The sequence below is a fragment of the Prunus mume genome, linkage group LG3 (genome assembly GCF_029339155.1).
Source record: "Prunus mume cultivar Tortuosa linkage group LG3, ASM2933915v1, whole genome shotgun sequence".
Classification (NCBI taxonomy): Eukaryota; Viridiplantae; Streptophyta; class Magnoliopsida; order Rosales; family Rosaceae; genus Prunus; species Prunus mume.
In genome coordinates, this window is record NC_142700.1 from 5,904,562 (window position 1) to 5,924,819 (window position 20,258).

Sequence of the window (20,258 nt, forward strand, 5' to 3'; positions counted from 1 at the left end):
TCTATGCATCTCCTGGAGAATGAAAAAAGCACACCCACCAAGGTATTTATTTATTTATTTACTAAAGAGTGAAATGATAAACAAGTGAAGAGGACAAAAAAAGAAGTGGACAGAATGGTTGAATTAAAGATTGACTGGAATGAAGGGATATGTGACGTAAGAGATATAAGGATAGTATAGGTATTATAAAAATATTCATTAACCCACACCGGTTCCGCGTCTGATTTCCGTGGAAGTGGAAAGTGAAAGCAGGTGCCTACCAGCTTCTCCAAACTGCTGTGTGTGGCAGCGATTTCCTCCAAAAAGCAGGTTTTTTCTCTTTTACCAAACGGCGTGGATATCCAAAACTTTGAAAGAAAGTAATTATAGCTCAAAATAAGCAATGTCAAACATGCACTTAAATTCCTTAAACTACATAATCATTAGACGCTATCGACATTAAATCAATCAACTATCGTCCATCGTATGGCATTACCATTTGGATTTGCGTGCTATCGTACCCATTGGTTGTACCAATAGTTGCACCTCTAGAGCCAAAATCACCTCTAACATCCACAAAATAAGCGTCTGAATTCATAGCTGAACCAAGTAAGTACTTGGTGTCTTCTGGACTTGAAACTTCAGATTTTCCCCATGGTTGCTTTGTTGTAACTCTCATTCCCTCTAGCTCCATTGCCACTTCTTTCATGCTAGGCCTGTCCTGCCCTTTTAACCTTACACATCTTTTTGCGACTTCTGCCACCTTTTTTAGTGTCTCAACGTTTCTTTCGTTGACTATGTCATTATCAAGAACCTCATTCAAGCGATCTTCCTCCATGAAACGAACAAAGAAGTTGGCTAGGTTTATGTCTTCCTCGGGCCTGGCGAAAGAAAGTGCCACTTTGCTTGTCAATAGCTCCATAAGAACAACTCCGAAGCTATAGACGTCACTCTTTTCCGTCAGTTGATTCGTAAGGAAGTATTCGGGGTCTAAGTATCCAAGTGTTCCTTGCACTAACGTTGTTAGTTGAGTTTGATCTAGAGGGATCAATCTTGAAGCTCCAAAGTCGGACACTTTTGCCGTGTAATGTTCATCTAATAGTATGTTTGTTGCTTTCACATCTCGGTGGATAATTTGCATGAGAGCAGAGGAGTGTAAGTATGCTAGTGCTCCTGCTGTTTCTGTCGCTATATTCAATCGCAGCTCCCACGAAAGTGATGATCTTTTGTCAATTTTTTTATGGATGTGCTCAGAAAGAGTGCCCTCAACGATGAACTCGTAAACCAGTAATGGCGCAGGTGTCTCTAAACAACAACCTAATAACCTCACCACATTTCTGTGCTTGATTTGAGAAAGAACAATCACCTCATTAATAAAAACGTCACTCTGAGCTGGCGCACCATTAACTTTTGACTTCTTTATGGCAACCACGCTTTTATCTGGTAATATTCCTTTGTAAACCGTTCCATAGCCTCCTTCACCAAGGATTCTACTTTCGTGGTAGTTGTTAGTGGCCTTCTCAAGTTCTTCTGCTGTAAAGAGTTTTGTTGTTTCCATAGAGCCTCCTTGACTAGCGAGTTGTTGTTGTAATAATAAGCCGCCATTTTCTTTGAAGTATTTCTCTTTGAGTTTGAGGAACTTTCTTCTCTGCATACCCCAATATATCCATAAACTTCCAACCAGTAAAAGCAAGAAGCCTCCACTGGCACCTGCAGATAATTAAATAACATTACAACTACGTCATTTGATTTAAGAGTTTGTTATCTAGCTAGAGCTTTCTTTTTAGCACAAATTAATGTTTTAGTCAAAGTGATATGTTATATCACAATGAAAATTTCATAAGTCTTCTTACTGAGATTAATCAATATGTATAAGTTGTTAAAAATGTTTAGTACTAAAAAGGGAAAACTTCCAATATATATTATATTAAAAAGACTGAAATTGGAACAGGCTAGCTAGCATGACTTATGTGTGGATTTTTTATGTGTGGATTTGTTACCATGTAAATTAAGAGGCATACCCAATGAAATAACGAGCGGGAGAATGATCTTTGAACGATTGTTGTCTTTGATGCATTTCTTTTCATCCATGACGTCATTTTTGTACCCTTCGGGACATTTACAAGAATAATTTCCCAGTAAATTCATGCACGTTCCGATAGGGCAGGGGTTTGAATCCTTGCACTCATCAGTATCTGAAAGATAGTATGGAAAGCCAAACATCAGGTAAAATGCCAATTTTAGCTTTTCCAGCATCAACGTAACTTAGGTTAAAACCGAATGTAGTATTCATAGAAGAAAAAAAAGTTCGAATATTTAGCAGGAAATATTGAAACATATATATATACCTTGGCAACCATCTGGGTGGTATGGATTCCCATGGTAACCTGGCATGCACTTGCAAGTGTAACCTGCCGACCCAACAGTAGTACAGGTGCTATTTCCCTTGCATGCAAAACCTTCGATCTTTTGAGCTGCGTCACATGACTGATTCCCAATTTCCCAATTAAGAACCGCCGGAAGCAAACTTTTGTTGTTCATCAGTTGCAAACTCGTACGACTGAATTCGAAGCGGTCAGCTTGCACAATAAACGCGTAGCTGCAAGGGTGAGAGTCCCATATGCCCGTGCGATTTGTAGGGCTTGTCAACATGACAGTCTGATTTTTCAGTCCGCTAGGGATGGACACTTGGCAACAGCCTACGCCGGAGCAAGTGTCCTGCTCGTCAACAGCCATATCTAGACTATCACATATGGACACGCACCCCGTCGTGTACCGTTGGTTGCCCCGGTAGCCAGTAAAATACGCTAACGTGTCGCAGCCAAGGGCGTAGAACTTGTTCTTGGTATGGGAGATGGTGTAGGGAGGAGACACCTGCAGCCTGGGGACGATTCCGCTGGTCCGGTTGCCCTGAGCGTTGTAACAGTCTTCGGCTACATATTGCAGAATTTGGAGCTCACCCTCTTCAAGGGATATGTTGGTGATTTTGATATTGCTTGTCTTCAAATTTGCTGTTGGGGGCTGGGTGGATTGATTGCAAGTGATGTTGAATTCAGGTTGGAGGTAGCAGCCAGGGCCTATGCCAAATGGATATGGGATTGTGAGATTGCCACAATGATCTTGGCAGCCAGGCAGGGCTTGAGCTGCTGTTGCAATTGGAGTTGCTAATAGTAATATCACAACAAATTCCACCATGACCAAAGAGAGCTGCAAAATAATTAGCATCCTCTTCATATTGTATGCATGCAGGCTGCAGCAATTAAATCCTTGTAAGTAATACAGATTGTGCTAATCTTTTGGGATGATTTTTGAGTGAAGAAAACAGCCAACATCGCTGGCCTTTTATGTGGAAGGAATTAAGACGCGCGGTGGCATTTCGGCTTATGTGGGAAACGGTCTTTCTAATTAACTCATTTGTCTCTGTTAATGTTTTTTTTTTTCACCCCGACTCGTTATTTTTCAAGAATTAGTATAAATAAATGCAATAAAACATCCGAATCGATAAATAGTCAACAGGCGACGGCGGGGGCGAAGTCAAGTCAAGTCAAGTAATTTTATTAGAGTTGGTTTCTTTTTTCTTTTAAAATTAGAAATAAGAATTGCTGAAAAGTTTTTGTGATGTTTATAAATGAAGGAAAAGGTTGACCGGTAAACCTCCAAGAACTTATCAACCTCTACTGGTTTCTAGAAACTTAAAAAAAATGGTAGATTTGATTAAGTCTGGGGTCATTTTTGAAAAAGTATAATTTCTCAACTCATCGTATATCACTGACAGAAAACACATCTTGAATTCATAACATAACCAATAAGACCAACAAAGAACAACATATTGGTTTATTTCTAGCATATACATCGCAACTAGACCCTAGCAATCGATTATCGGCCATCACCATACGACGTTAACATCTGGATTTGCATGCTGTCATATCCACTACTTGTACCACTAGGATGACCACAATCTGCTGCTGTAACATCCACACAATAAGCATCTGACTTGCCTGAACCAAGCAAGTGCTCAGTCTCTTCTGGACAATCAGCTTTCCCCCATGGATGCTTTGCCTTAATTCTCATGCCTTCTAGCTCCAAGGCTACCTCTTTCATTTTAGGCCTTTCCTCCCCTTGTAACATCAAGCATCTTTTTGCGAGAATGGCCACATTTTTCAGAGTCTCAATATTTCCATCGTTGACTATGTCATCGTCAAGAATTTGATTCAAGCGATCTTCCTCCACTGAACAAACAAAGAAGCTTGCTAGGTTTCTCTCTGCCTCAGGCCTGTCAAAACAAAGTGCTACTCTACTTGTTAGTAGCTCTGCCAGGACAACTCCAAAACTATAAACATCACTCTTTTCCGTTAGTTGATTTGAAAGGAAGTATTCGGGGTCTAAGTATCCGAGTGTCCCCTGCACTAAAGTTGTTAGTTGAGTTTGATCCACGGGAATCAATTTTGAAGCTCCAAAGTCTGACACTTTTGCTGTGTAATTTTCATCTAACAGTATGTTCGTTGTTTTGACATCCCGGTGTATGATTGGCATGGAAGTGGAGGAGTGTAAGTAAGCTAGTGCTCCTGAAGTTTCTGTTGCTATCTTCATTCGTGAGTCCCATGGAAGTGATGATCTTTTGTCCCTTATATTATGAATGTGGGCGAAAAGAGTGCCATTGGTGACGAACTCGTAAACTAGTAAAGGAACTGGTGTCTCTAAACAGCAACCCAATAGCCTCACCACATTTCTATGGTTGATTTGAGAAAGAACAATCATCTCATTAACAAACTGCTCCTTCTGGGTTGAGGCACCAATTTTGGACTTCTTTATGGCAACCACTTTGTTATCTGCTAATATTCCTTTGTAAACAGTTCCATAGCCTCCTTCGCCAAGGACTCGACTTTCATGGTAATTGTTTGTGGCCTTTTCAAGTGCTTCTGCAGTAAAGATCCTGGTTGTCTCCATAGAGCCTCCTTGGCTAGCGAGGTGTTGTTCTAACAATAAACCACCATTTTCTTTAAAGTATTTTTCTTTGAGTTTGATGAACTTTCTTCTTTGCAGACCGCAATATAACCATGAAATTGCCGCCAGTAAAATCAATAGCCCTGCGCTGACACCTGCACATAATTGAATTTATAAGTTCTTTTTATGTACGTGTTTATGTGGGTGGGGAGATAAAGATAGATTGATAAATAATAAAAATATAGAGCACAATAATAATGCATTGAAATTTTTTTGGATATCCAAAGTGGCTCAAGTAAAAATATGCTGTTAACAAAATTAAGAATTAAATATTTTGGGTATGATCATATATAGGGTGCATGTTGACATGTAAATGAAGCATATACAGTACCCAATGAAATGATAAGCAGGAGAATGGTCTTTGATCCATTGTTGAAATCGTCTCTGATGCAACTCTTTGCATTCATGCTGTCGTTTTGGTACCCTTTGGGACATTCACAAGAATAATCTCCAGGTAAATTTACGCACGCTCCAATACTGCAGGGGTTTGAATCCTTGCACTCGTCAATATCTGCAAAGGAAGGAAAACACATATAACAGCATCATGTAAAATCCCAATCCCAATTTTGTATATATGTTATATAAGATATAGGGGAATATTTACACATAAGTTTTGTGTAAAGATCACCTTGGCAACCATTGGGGTGGTATGGGTTTCCTTCATAACCTCGCAAGCACTGGCAAATATAACCAGAACGATGGATGGGGTAGTCAAATATAACCAGAACGATGGATGGGGTAGACCATTAATCACCGGCACTGTGATTATTAGTTTTCAAATTAATTTGTTGAAAAAAAATTCTTGTTTGTCCAACAAAAAGTTATGATCACTAACTAGCAAATAAGAACAAACTAATATAATCATCATATGACATTTCAATTTGCATGGTAGCATACCTGCTAGTTGTACCAGAAGTTGTGCCAGTAGAACCAGAATCATCTCTAACGTCAGCAACAGAAGCGTCTGAAGGTGGCCACGACAAGAGCAAAGTCTGATCTTCTGAACGCAAATTAATATTACTTTCCCATGGATGGTTTGCCACTATTCTCATTCCCTCTAGCTCCATAGCTACGTCTTTCATGGTCGGCCCTTCCTCCCCGTTTAACCTTAAACATCTTTTCGCAAGACGGGCCACATTTCTTACTGTCTCAATATTCGGTTTGTTGACTATGTGACAATCAAGAATACGTTCCAAGCGATCTTCTTCCATTGCACAAACAAACAGTCTTGCTAGACTTCTCTCTGCCTCAGGCCTATCATAAGAAATTGCCACTTTTGCTTGTCAATAGCTCTACAAGGACAACTCCGAAGCTATAAACATCACTCCTCTGTTAGTTGGTTTGAGTGGAGATACTCAGGGTCTAAGTATCCAAGTGTCCCTTGCACCAAAGTTACTACTTGAGTTTGATGTAGAGGAATCAATACTGAAGCTCCAAAGTCTGACACTTTTGTCGTGTAATTGTCATCTAATATATTCACAGCTTTAACATCTCGGTGTATGATTTGCATAAAAGTGGATGAGTGTAAGTATGCTAGTGCTCCTGCAGTTTCGACATGGACCCGCCTGAATTTCCCGAGGCGGATCCGTCTTGATGCAGACATCACACGATGCCGGGCCCACTTACTAAAACCCAAGACATCCTACCAAAATTTTGGCAGAGTCTCCCCTGTAAAATGCTCAAACCCAACAATATTCAACCTGCATAATTTACATCATAATATATTCCAATTGCCAGCATGCTTTTAACTTACAACAATCCAACATAAAATGGCCTCTGGCCTCAAGTAGCAGCCTAACATGGGCGATAACAGAGCATCTACAGAATTTGTTTACAACAAACGGTGGAGTAGAAAGAATTTATACAGACCCTAACAATCGACGACAAGTTCGGAGCTCGTGACTTGCTCGAATGCCTCCAAAAGCAACTACTGTCTGGGGGGCGCAAAACAGAAATATGTGAGTGGACAAAAATAAAGTTTGCGTTTTAAATCAACATAATAACCCCACCATGTAAAATAATGCTCTAGCATGCACTTTCACAATTCAGAAACCCAAAAACTCAAAACACATTATCCTCAAAATCCAAAACATCTCCACATCTCAAATCCACAACTCATTTCCCCAAAGATATGCAACTCTCATCAACCCGTAAATACCCATATATAAATATATATATAGCTAGGACTTTAATATAATATATACTTCTCTCCATACTAATGTACCGGGGAGACAATCCAACCGGGGGATTGTTAACTGGTACGCAGGATTTCCGAACACTAACCCGCGTCCAGGGATGAGTAGTCCAACCGAGGACGGAACTCCATAGCTCACACGCCGGCACTGCCAACGACACGTGTAGCTCACAAATCTCATATCAAGTCCTACGCGCGCAGACAGTATCATCACCCCACCGGCACTGCCAACGACGTGTGTGATGATACTCAAGCAATATACATACTCTTCCCATACGCCGGCACTGCCAACGACACGTATGGAAAGTGTCTCACACACCGACACTGCCAACGACGTGTGTGAGACCCGCAATCTCATGGCCTTCCCACCCCACCGGCACTGCCAACGACGTGTGTGGGAAGCCTAGTAACTAGGGAATGGTACTCACCTACCATACTCATACATCTCACAACCATCCCTCAAATTCACATCTTTCCACAATCTCACCACAACAACCTCTCATACTCTATACATAGGCAATATAGATAGACATCCCGAAATCCATATCAACATATTCATCATACTCAAATATATATGTCTATACTCAAAATATATAGCCAAGATGTATAAGCATATTCAAATCCATCAACCAAATGTTTATTAAATCAAAATCACCATTTAAAATATATGCACAAAACTTTCATCAATAAAAACCATGCATATGCTTAAAACAAAGTCCACTCACAAATAATCCCACGCTGCCCGGCCCGTGAGGGTCCCGCTGAGTGATCAACCGAAGTACCTATTTCGAGATACAAATCCTTGATTAACATCACGTACTTCCAAAACGGAAATTCACAAAAGAAATACTTAAATCCCCAAGTTCCCGGTGCGTGTACGTCCAAGGAAAATCCTAAGGTCCGTTACAGGTTTGGAAATCGCTTCCCGATCGCACGGTAATCGCGATTTCCTAAACTTCAAATTATTGAATCGGAACATCCGGGGCTCCGATTCACGATCCGCAAATTCCTATAGGTTTCTAAGAGTACCTAGATCAACATACTTCAGTTTGGAAACGATCCAACGGTCAGAACTTATCGAACCCGGATAACGCACAATATGCGAAATCCGTTCGATAGTCAAACGATATCCAAATTGAGATCCGCAAAATCCTACGCACTCGTGACATCCTAAGGATCTCATCAAGATGCAAAACAACTTCACCAGCCTTGCCCACGCGCCGCCACACGCGCCGGCGCGCTGGGTGTGTAGAGAAATTTCCGGCGACGGAAAATCTCCACACCAACGCTCACCCTTCCTACCCTAGCTTCTTCTCAAGGTCAGGATCACTTTATTCAACTACCACGAGGTCCAATTCGCACGAGAACTGGCCGGAATTTCAAATTGAAAACCGGCCAAAACCTAGGTTTCAAATTCATGAATTTAACCTACAAATCAATCAAAACCTATCCCTCAGCCAGCTAGAACACAGAAAATGGATGAGAAACCTCACCTTACCCGTCGGAAATGGTGGTGGAGGAGAGAGATCGAGCGGCTGGAAGTTCATTACTTCCGCAGCTCTCCTGCTTCACGCGAGTCCCGGGTTTCCAGGCTGTCTTTGGCCGGGAAGAGAGAGGAGAGGTGGCGGTTCGACGGACCCTGGCCTCGCGGACGGGTGGTCGGAGGTGGTGGGTGTGATGAGTTTTCCGTTCAAATGAACAGTGGCAGGGGAGGGGGAATAATCGCAAGGAAGGAGAAGAAGAAGACGCGGGAGAGAGGGAGAGAAAGTGAGGTGAAAATAGTAAAAATCTGATTTTTACTAAACCCTTCGAAAATTTACGGTTGCCACCGAACAAGTTTTGATCGCCAAAACTTCGTTAAATCTCCGATTCAAGCCTACCGCTGTCTACGGTTTCGTCTCAGTACCACCTACGCAACCACACCACTCATGGTCCCAAAATCTTCCCGGATAAGAAATTGACCAAAATTACCCTTAACCCAAGAGTAAATTAATATTTTCTCTTAATTAAATTAAAATAGGAATTAATTGGAGTCGGGGTGTTACAGTTTCTGCTGCAATCTTCAATCACAATTCCCACACAAGCGATGATCCTCTGCTCCTCTCACCATGAATGTGCTCAAAAAGAGTGCCGTTGGTGATGAACTCGTAAACTAGTAAGGGCACTTCTGACTCTAAACAACAACCTAATAGCCTCACCACATTTCTATGGTTGATTTGAGAAAGAACAACCAACTCATTAACAAACTGCTCGGTCTGGGTTGGGGCAGCAATTCTGGACTTTTTTATGGCAACCATTTTCTTATCTGGTAATATTCCTTTGTACACTATTCCATAAGATCCTTTCCCAAGGACTCTACTGTCATGATAATTGTTTGTGGCTTTGTCCAGCTCTTCTGCAGTAAAGATCCTGGTTGTCTCAACCACATGATGACTAGCAAGCTTATGTTGTAACAAGAAACCACCATTTTCTTCAAAGTACTTTTCTTTGAGCTTGATGTACTTTCGTTGCTTCATTCCCCAGCATAGGGACCATGCAGATCCGACGAGTAAAACCAACATGACACCTATCGCTGCCCATAAGTGTAACATAACAAGGTGTTGGATTTTATATATATAATGGATTTCATTCATTTAATTTTCATGGGGGGCAGGGGCCAGGATGTTTAAATAGTACATACCTGTAATAGTAACAATAATGAGATACATGGGAGTCGTACTCTTTGGCATGTGATTGCAACTTGTCCCTTTCATGCCGAAGTCCCAGGTAAGTTTACGCACCTTTCATCACTTTCGCAGGCCTCAGACTTGCACTCATCAATATCTGAAGGACATCACAAGATTATACGTACCAATTAATTCATGATCACACATTAGTCTAAGTGGTAATTAATTGATTAAAATCCCAACATATATGTAACAATGAAGATGATTTGATGATCCGATCATCATGATCACTTTGGCAACCATCTGGGTGGTATGGATTTCCTTGGTAACCTGGCAAGCACCGGCAAATGTAACCAATAGACCAGCCATTGATATTGGGCCAACTGACGCACGTGCTATTTCCCTTGCATGCAAAATCCGTGCTGTTATTAGCTGAACTGCATGGGCCATGATCCCCAATTTCCCAATTGAGAACCAAAGGAAGGTGGCTAGTCTTGTTGAGTTGTTGCAAACTTATGTTGGGGGAGAATGTGAACTCGCCTTGTTCCACAAAGAAGCCATAGCTGCATGAGTATAAATGGTTAGAGTACCATTGCTCCAATACCATCTCAAACTGGAACAATCCACTAGGGATGTAAGCTTGACCACATCCGTCCCCAGAGCAAGAGTCATCGTTGTTCTCAGCAGTGTCGTTGTTGCATAAGGCGAAAGAGTAGCCAGATGCATGTAAATGTCTTTCTTTGCCAGGGCCTCCGTGGCCTAGTTTTGGGCTACGGCGCCTACCTTCAAAACTTGCTGCAGTACCACATCCGACGGCGAATAACTTGTTTTTTGTATCGGAAATGGTGAAGGAATCGGGCAAGTAGAGGGAACTGTTAGTCTGATATTCATCACCAATACACTTTCGGGCTATAGGCTGCAAAACGTGCAACTTACCGTCAAGTGAGATGTTAGTAACCCTTAGAGAAGTGTGATTATCCATCATCAAATATGGGATTGGCCCTATTGAGGGTTCGGGTTGGCCAACATCTTTAAAATTAATATCGATAGTGGTAGTAGGAGTAGCAGTACAATTGACAAAAAATTCGGGTAGGCGGTAACAACCTCTAGCCATGCCGAATGGATATAGGATTGTGATGTTGCCACAGTGGTCAGAGCAGCCAGGCAGGGCTTGAGGCAAGAGGGCTTGATGATCATCTCCTACTGCTGTTGTTGATGATGTACTAATTGCTAATACAAACACTAGCTCTAGAACTATTGCTAGCAATGAGATCAGTTGCATAATTGGATTCCCATGTAAGGACTGAAAGCAAACCCCTTCCATGTCTTGTTTTCATTTTTGGGAGCAGAATTGAGAGAGTTGAGTTGCCTAGACAAATGAAAGAAAGTGAAGGGCTAAAAAATGAATAATATTGCGGTAAGAATGAGATATTTCATGTCAAACCCACGATCAAACTAATAGCTGGATGTTTTTTTATCTATGGAAACTCCTAATTTATCTCAATCTTTCAATCAGCTCATCTCCCATTTGACGAAAGAGTTTACCAATCCATTGCTTTGGTGCTAAGAATTACTATAATCATCTTTGGAATTTGAAGGAAAAGATTTTTACTAATTCTTAGGGGAAGAGATCTTTAGTAATTTAATTGAAAAGATACCTCAATCAAAATGTAATCCCGTTTAGTATGGGTTTAATGTTTATTTCCCACTCCAAATTTGAAGTGTAATACTCTCCCCTCCAAATCAAAATGTAATCCCGTTTAGTAATTAACAGTCAATGCGTGCAAAGTCAAGCAATGAGACAAAATCATTATGTACTTGTTTAACCACCTAACACATACACACCTTGTCATACTCATGGCGCCCGAATAACACGTCAACCGATTTGAGACTTATCGTTCTCCTAATTAACCAATTACACACTTGACCAGTCAGAATTTTACATTTTTTTTGGTAATATTCGTCCTTAGTTTTGGTTCATACAAATCGCAGGTTATGTTTGATTTCTTCATACTATAAATTAGTTAATTAAACATATTCTACCCTTGTATTCGGGCTTTTATGCTTATTAGCCCTCACCATTACCCTCTCATTATAAAAGCTCATTCCCATTAGTTGTGATCTTTTCCTCTTCACAACAGTAGTGCAAAAACAGCGGGAAAATCAACTTAATAAGAATCTCATTACATTAGGGTGGGGTTGGTTTCTGGCAGTTATTACTACTTAGTTACAATATGCACGGGAGGTTGATATCGCCATTTATCAACATGAATAGCCTTCACAAGAATAAACAGTCACGTTCTTGGAGCTACAAGTAACCAAAGAAAAAAATCAAACTCCACACATATAGTAGTTCCTGCAATATATCTATGTACATTACTTCTATTCTAACCTTGGTTCATATAGTTCCTACAATATTTACATCCGTCACTGCATCACGTTTTAACTATCTCCCATCATTATATGACATCAACATTTGGATTTGCATGCTGTCATGCCCACTAGAACCACAATCGCCCCTAACATCCACAAAATTCGTGTTTGAAGGTGACCCGAGCAAGTGAACAGTCTCTTCAGGACAGAAATTAGAACTTTTCCACGGATGCTTTGCCATTATTCTCATCCCCTCTAGCTCTGAGGCTGCCTCTTTCATGGTAGGTCTCTCCTCCCCTTTTAAACTGACACATCTTTTGGCGAGATTCGCTACATTTTTTAGGGTCTCAATATTTCCTTCACTGAATAGGGTATCGTCCCAAATTCGGTTCAAGCCATCTTCCTCCATTGAACAAACAAAGAAGCTTGCTAGGTTTCTCTCTGACTCAGGCCTGGCAAAAGAAAACGCTAATTTGCTTGTTAGTAGCTCCATCAGGACAACTCCAAAACTATAGACATCACTCTTTTGTGTTAGTTGGTTTGAATGGAGGTATTCAGGATCTAAGTATCCGCGTGTCCCTTGCACTAGAGTTGTTACTTGAGTTTGATCCATAGGAACTAAGCGCGAAGCACCAAAATCCGACACTTTTGCCATGTAATTTCCATCTAACAGTATATTTATTGCTTTCACATCTCGATGTATGATTGGTGTAGAAGTAGAGGAGTGTAAGTATGCTAATGCTCCTGCAGTTTCTGCGGCAATCTTCAATCTTAATTCCCATGAAAGTGATGACCCTTCGCTCTTTTTACCATGAATGTGATGAAAAAGAGTGCCATTGGTGATGTATTCATAAACTAGTAAAGGCACCGGTGTCTCTAAACAGCAACCTAGAAGCCTCACTACATTTCTATGATTGATTTGAGAAAGAACAATCACCTCATTTACAAACTGCTCTTTCTGAGCTGGAATGACAACTTTTGACTTCTTTATGGCAACCACTTTGTTATCTGCAAGTATTCCTTTGTAAACTATTCCATAACCCCCTTCACCAACCACTCTACTTTCATGGTAATTGTCAGTGGCCTTTTCAAGTTCTTCTGCGGCAAAAATTTTGGTTGTCTCCATGGAACTTCCTTGACTAGCAAGTTGTTGTTGTAACAATAAGCCACCATTTTCTTCAAAGTATTTTTCTTTGAGTTTCATGAGCCTTCTTCTATGCATTCCCCAATATATCCATGAAATTCCAATTAGTAAAACCAAGAGGCCTGCACTAGTGACACCTGCACATAAGTGAAAAGTATTAAATTATGGATGTTGTTTTTGTTGTCTACCTTGTGCTTTACTTTCTAGGATAAAATGCTTCTGAGAGTAATATGTTAAGACGAAATAAGATTACATGTATCACAATGAAGGATATTTATTCAGTTTAATTTGGGTCCTGTTAGTGAGATTAATCAATGTTTAGTACTGAGAAGGGGAAACATACGTAGGTTGGAACTTTTGGATATATTCTCATAGGGGTGGATGTTGACATGTACATAAAACATACCCAATGAAATAACAGCCAGGAGAATGATCTTCCATCGATTGCTGGGATTGTGTTTTTTTTGGTCTGAGCTGGGATTGTGTTTGATGCAACTCTTTTGATTCTTGCCGTCGTTTTTGTACCCTTCGGGACATTTACAAGAATATTCTCCAGGAAAATTTTCGCACGTTCCAATACTGCAAGGGTTTGACTCCTTGCATTCATCAATATCTGAATAGCAAGGAAAACCAAATTTATCACATAACATCATGCAAAATTCCAATCTTTAGCTTTCCTGTAAAAACAACTAACACACATATTCACATGTTATTATAAGAGTATAATTATTCTCTTGTCAGATTTATGTTGCCGGACAACTGTGAATTTAGGTCACATATTCAGGCATGAGCCTTATCAATGGTTCATATTCATAGTTTAACAAAGGGTTTGAACAGAGTCAGGCAAGTGAACACTATTAATTCATTAGACACATATCTATATATATATATATATATATATATTTTGTGTGTGTGTAGGCTATAGAGTTTATTACCTTGGCAACCATCTGGGAGGTACGGGTTCCCTCGATAACCTGACGAGCACTGGCAGATGTAAGCAGGCGGACCACCGATGGTCGTCCGTTTGACACACTTGGCATTTTCCTTGCATGGAAAGTTGGGGTTCTGTTTAGCTGCATCACATGACTCACCCTCAACTGCCCAATTCAGAACGGCTGGAAGCAGCCCTGAGTTGTTGAGTTCTTCAAAAGTTGTTTTGGGGTTGAATGAGAAGGTACCTTGTTCCACAATGAAGGCATAGCTGCAAGGGTATTTAGTGTACCACCAATTATAAATCCCCGTTCGATTGCCGACGGTCAGACTTTGAAGATAAGTGGAAATGTTTCGCAGTCCACCAGGGATGGAAGCTTGGGAACAGCCAATTCCAGCGCAAGAGTCTGGAAGTGCGTCGCCAAGAATATCATCACAGAAGGTGACGCTGTTGCCGACTTTGACCCTTTCTTTCTTTGGGCCTCCATCCCCTGAGAGCTCACCTAAAAAGATTCCTATAGTGTCACAACCTACTGTGGTGAAATTGTTTTTTGTATGGGACATGCTGTAAGGAGGAGGCAGCTGTAGCCAAGTAGGGAGGCTGTCCTCTGTCTCCTCACCCGAATTGTCATAACAATCCTTGGCTACGTCTAGCATTATTTGCAACTCGCCATCAGCGACAGAAAAGTTGGTAATCCTGTTCGTACCGCCAGTCCAGTGGGCTGACGGCGGTTGGGTGGATTGATCACAAGTGATGTTGAATTCTGGTCGGAGGTAACAGCCTTCACCCATGCCAAATGGGTATGGAATTGCGAGGTTACCACAGTGGTAAGGGCAGTGAGGGAGGGCTAATTGAGGTCCTTCTGTTATTGCAGCTGCTTGTGCAATTAGCAATGAGAGTGGCATAAGCACCCCAAGTAAGCAGTAGTGGAAGGCCATTTTGTGTAACGTGTATTGTATTGTTCGGGATACTTGGGAGTGAAGTATGTGGTAACTAGGAGCCTCACCTATCTTTCGCCTTTATAGGCGAACTAGTCATAGTGAAGAGACTTGTCAAATGAGAAAATCTGAAGTGTAATGGGTAATACAATCGGTGATAGGTAAGCTTTTCTACAGTGAAGAAGTGAAAATTACAGAGAAAAGTTTGATTCTTACGTTCGTTAATGTTTCTTGTTTCTGGCCTTGCTGAGTCTAAAACCACGGTGGGACTGGAGGGACCTCAGGTTTTTGCCTATTATTTGGGACCCAAATAATTGCATGGTAATTAATAGTCATTGCGTGCAAATGAGACTAAGTTCATATATGTCCTTTGTTGAAGCACCACCACATACATGAGAGTCTCACCATTTATGTGTACAAGCCTAAACCTTGTCATTGTTGAAATTGGCAACAAATTGTAGACTTTAGCAGCATTGGTTATTGTTGACTTTGTTGGCTCAAATTGCACTCGGTGGTTTCTTTCATGATGCTGCACATTTGAAAGAAGAAATAATGGTTCTTTTGTCCAAAAGAAGGAAACAAAGCCATGTGAAGCAGCTGGAACGGAGGAAAACGCGGGCTGCTGATTTCTCTTCCTTCACGGTAAGCAAGAGAGAGCACGGGTCCTTTTCCCCAAGTCTTTCAACAGACTTTGAGAGCTTTCCACACGGAGAGAAAAACTAGCGAGCATCAATTTTTATTATTATTTTAATTAGCTGCATTATATCACTTACCCAGGCAGCCGTACAGGCTGTATTTGCTTGCCTCACATGCCTTGAGAGCTTTCCACAGAGAAACACTAGAGAGCATCAATTTTTTTATTATTTTAATTGACTGTTGACGTCATCCACGTCCTTTTTTGTTATGGCATGGATAATCCACTCTCTTTTTAGCTGCACTACATGACTCATTACCAATTTCCCAATTGAGAATCATTGGAAGTCTTTTAGTGTTGCTAAGTACTTGAAAACTTGTCTCCCCGGAGAATGTGAATTGGCCATTTTCCACAACGAAGGCGAAGCTGCAGGGGTTGAAGTTCCAGCTATATTTGTGATTGTAAAAGCTCTCCAATGTTATATTCTGATTTGTGAGTCCGCTAGGGATGTAAGTCTGGCAACACCCGATGCCGGAGCAAGAGTCGTTAACGCTGGGAATGCTCTGACAAAAAGATGTGCACCCACTCATGTACTGTTCTGTTTCTCGGTAGCCTCCAAAAATTGCATTAGTGTCGCAACCAACAGCCATGAACCTGTTTTTGGTAGCGGATATGGTGAATTCAGCCATCTTGATCGAAGAGAAGGCTTGGCTGTCATTGGTTTGCTCGCCCTGTTGGTCATAACAATCTTTGGTAATAAGCATCTGTATTTGCAACTCACCTTCCTCAAGTGATATGTTAGTCACAGGGAGATTACCTTCCCCCAAATATGCAATTGGGGATTGGTAGATTGGGAACAATTGATAAAAAACTTTTCTTCCCTGTAACAACCTGAATCTATGCCAAATGGATATGGAACGCTCACATTACCACACTTCTGGTTCAGGCACCGCCGAGGCGGGTGGGCTTGAGGTGCTGCTGTTGTAACCGCGGCTACTAATAATGCAACCAGTACTCCCACCATTAGCAAAGAGTTTTGCATAGTAAGCCTACTCTTCCCTTGTAAGGCCGTGCCTTCCTTCCTTCTACTCTCGTTGTACTGTTTATATACTACTTATTTGTCTGTGAATGTAATTTTTTTCCGGCCCAAGTCCATGCTGAGGTCGTCCCTGCTGTTGCTTCCTGGAATTTTAGCTTCTCTTTTTGGCTGAGTGCACCTGTAACACGCCAGCGCATTGACGACTAATTTTTAAAAATCCATCCATTGGCGAGCCCCGCTTGGGTTCATTTTTGGAACACAAACAAAAATTAATTTTAAAAAGTTAACAAAAATAAAAGTTCAAATGTCAAAATAATCTCTGGGTTTTACCATGTTAGTCAACTTAGTCCATGTGTTTAGTATCGTTAGCCAATGTGATCCAATCTGTTAGATTTACCGTTAAATAACGTTATAAATATATTTTTTAAAGACCTTTTTGAAATTAATTAAAAAAATTGAAATTAATGTTTTCTTTATATATAAAATAATGATTTAGTCTTTCCAATTTCAAATTTTAAAAACCCAAACAATAATCTAGTCATTTTTTATTTAAATGTACTTTAAATAAAATTATTGACTAATTTTTTAACAAAAAATAAATCTTATTAGTCTATACATAATTGCAAAAAGAATTAAATGAAGTTATAAAAAAAATTACAATAAATAAGTTAAATTTGGCGTAGGCTCATATCGACCCATTTAGTGGCCTGGCACGAGCACTGCCCGTGGACTCGAACCGAGATTGATAATTTTTCAGAATGGGTGAGTCTGACACGACATGTTTATTAAATGGTCTTATTCTAAACGGGCAAGGTCGGCTCGACAAGGCTTGTTTGACACCTCTAATTTACCGTTAAATAACATTAATTTTTTGAAAAACCTTTTTGAAATTAATTTAAAATTTTGAACTAAGTCCTTCTCTTGCGCGAGTTCTTGTTGTTGCTGCTGCTACAGCTACAGCAATTGTTACCGCTAGTGAAAGTACTAGCAACATTGAAAGTTGCATAAGCATCCCATATTGAACGTCGATGCATATACATATACATACATGCATGCATGATGCATGGTTAGTCCCACCTAAAATTCCAATTATTTGGACGTCGATGCGTATACCTGCATACATGCATGCATGGTTAATCCTTTTTCAGCTTTTTCATATATTAGTCATGATCATGAAGCACCCATGACACACATCACCTAGTCTTTTGGAGGGAATTAAAAAAAAAAAAAGTATTTTTGATTGGGAAAATAAGGTTGTTGAGTGAGAGAGAAAAAAAAAAAGCTTTTTATCACAAAACATCTTTCACATTTGCAAACTATCGATGCGCCTTAAAGCCTCGACATCAATATGGGTGCTCTTAAATAGTCCCTGCCATGACTTTCCGTCAAAAAAATAATTTAATCTCGTGACGTGAGATCACGCGCCCATTTATGAGGGATATAATCGTCAGATCAACTCCCGGGCAAAAGAGGGCCTAGGCTTGCGTGACGGCTCCAGCATGCAAGGGCAAGACGTGTGGCCCACCAACCCGGGCAAGCCCACAGGCAATTACAGCATGTGCTGCTGTCTAGGCAAGTGACATAATGCTGATGTCATTATTATGACATTAGCAGCCAATTAAAATAATAAAAAAATTGATGCTCTCTAATGTTTCTCTCCGTGTGGAAAGCTCTCAAAGTCTGTTGAAAGACTTGGGGAAAAGGACCCGTGCTCTCTCTTGCTTACCGTGAAGGAGGAGAAATCAGCAGCCCGCGTTTTCCTCCTTTCCAGCTGCTTCACTCACATGGCTTTGTAGTTATAGTTATAAACTGAAATTTCACATGATTGGGGTTCGACTTCGGCATCAGTATATTTGTCGTAATTACAACTTGCAAGTTGCAACTTACCTTTCACGAGGGTGCTCATCGTGATTCACGAGTCACTCATATGATTAGGTTCGAGGGAACACATGGTCCGCCTCGTACATCATTATTACAAATTAGTGCGTTAACTGCAATAATGTTGCAGACTATTATTTCTTGTTGGATTGCCATGGCTGGCTCCATCTCCCACATGATGATGATCGATGCATGCATCCATGTCCCATGATGGAGATAGAATTTTAAAGCATCTCAACAACGTCGATGCATTGCGTACCAATGGAATGCAAAATGTAATGTCTCCAAAATGTGTGATTAATGCCTAACGTGAAATATGTTTGAGATATGATTGGCGGTGGGAAGTTTTTAAAGAAAAATAAACGAATTTACATATACAGTGGCAGTTCAAAAAAAGTTGCTTAAGACGTAGAATTTTTCTTTCATTAATCCTACATGTAGATTAGATACTTTATATAAATAAATTTAATTTAGTAACTTGTATTATTTAATCCTCTTCATTTATTGAATTAAGTTGACCGAGAGCATTATATATAGGGAAATGTGGTAGCCTGTAGGCATGGATTGCTTCTTGCAACAACATCTATTTCATCTCTTATTAGTTTATTAGGATTATAATATATGTGGATGGAGAAATGACTCTGTAACTCCGTACATATAAAGGACAAATACTTTTAAACGAGGATGTGACAAACAATAATTATAGATCCAACGACATATTCTACGCATTTGCAATTAAAGGTTTTTTTTTTTTTTTTTTTGCAATTAAAGGTTTTTACAAATCACTTTGAATTGAAAAGTAACATATATATCCCAACCAAGGTCTAAAATATCGATGGTATTGGGAATATCGGTGGTCTAAAAATACAAAAATTTCTATGGAAATTTGGTAAAAATTGAATAAAAATCATGGAAATTGTAATAAAAACTTGAAATTTTTTATTGAAACTTTGGAGGATGTTTATTCATTCAATTATCTATTAGTTTATCACAAAAAATTGGAAGGAAATGCATTGCATGATGGGTTAAGTGATTTAAGTTAATTATATAGTGAACTGACAAACAATGCGAGTGTAGAAAATATGTAGTAATTAATGAAAGAATATTAAATACATCATAATCATTTATATATAATGATTTACTACAATATTTTACACTTTATACATTGTATGGTATAAGATACATGAGTGATTTAGTATCACACAGAGTTCTCATTAGGTTAAAATTTTTCACTATCTTCATTATCTCTACGTGTAGAATAAGTGTATTATGAATAGTAGTCATAAAATGATAAACCCCCAAAATAGTTTTGAATGTAATTGTAGAGCTAACTAAGCTGCTGTAGCCGCGGCCGCCACCATTACCAAGGAGACTTGCATCATAAGCATCCTCTCATGTAAGAATGGCATTGCATACTATATGCACAACTTAATTCCGTGTAGTATGGTCTATATATTCTACAAAACTATATGTTGAAT

The 20,258-nt window shown here is 40.0% G+C and overlaps 3 protein-coding genes and 2 pseudogenes across 4 annotated transcripts; all 5 read right to left on the bottom strand.

The window, feature by feature from the left end:
• Positions 1-226: 226 nt before the first annotated feature.
• LOC148918518 (putative wall-associated receptor kinase-like 16) lies at positions 227-3,221 on the bottom strand. Its single transcript, XM_089048536.1, has 3 exons — positions 2,328-3,221; positions 2,001-2,174; positions 227-1,689 (listed from the first exon to the last, which is right to left on the bottom strand). The coding sequence occupies exons 1-3, from the start codon at positions 3,211-3,213 to the stop codon at positions 452-454; spliced, it is 2,298 nt and encodes a 765-aa protein (XP_088904662.1). The 5' UTR covers positions 3,214-3,221; the 3' UTR covers positions 227-451.
• A 495-nt stretch (positions 3,222-3,716) lies between these two features.
• LOC148918519 (wall-associated receptor kinase 3-like) lies at positions 3,717-5,744 on the bottom strand. Of its 2 annotated transcripts, XM_089047681.1 has the most exons (3): positions 5,612-5,744; positions 5,315-5,494; positions 3,717-5,078 (listed from the first exon to the last, which is right to left on the bottom strand). In XM_089047681.1, the coding sequence occupies exons 2-3, from the start codon at positions 5,388-5,390 to the stop codon at positions 3,856-3,858; spliced, it is 1,299 nt and encodes a 432-aa protein (XP_088903807.1). In that variant the 5' UTR covers positions 5,391-5,494; positions 5,612-5,744; the 3' UTR covers positions 3,717-3,855. The 2 variants fall into 2 exon arrangements, with proteins under 2 accessions (XP_088903807.1, XP_088903806.1); XM_089047680.1 differs by lacking the exon at positions 5,612-5,744 and having other exon boundaries at positions 5,315-5,581.
• Positions 5,745-5,813: 69 nt separating this feature from the next.
• On the bottom strand, positions 5,814-11,167 carry LOC148918520 (wall-associated receptor kinase 3-like; annotated as a pseudogene).
• A 922-nt stretch (positions 11,168-12,089) lies between these two features.
• Positions 12,090-15,414, bottom strand: LOC148918521 (wall-associated receptor kinase 5-like). The gene is made up of 3 exons (XM_089049005.1): positions 14,296-15,414; positions 13,767-13,973; positions 12,090-13,497 (listed from the first exon to the last, which is right to left on the bottom strand). Exons 1-3 carry the CDS (start codon positions 15,227-15,229, stop codon positions 12,290-12,292), a joined length of 2,349 nt encoding a protein of 782 aa, XP_088905131.1. The 5' UTR covers positions 15,230-15,414; the 3' UTR covers positions 12,090-12,289.
• A 119-nt stretch (positions 15,415-15,533) lies between these two features.
• LOC148918522 (wall-associated receptor kinase 2-like) lies at positions 15,534-17,126 on the bottom strand (annotated as a pseudogene).
• Between the last annotated feature and the right edge of the window lie 3,132 nt (positions 17,127-20,258).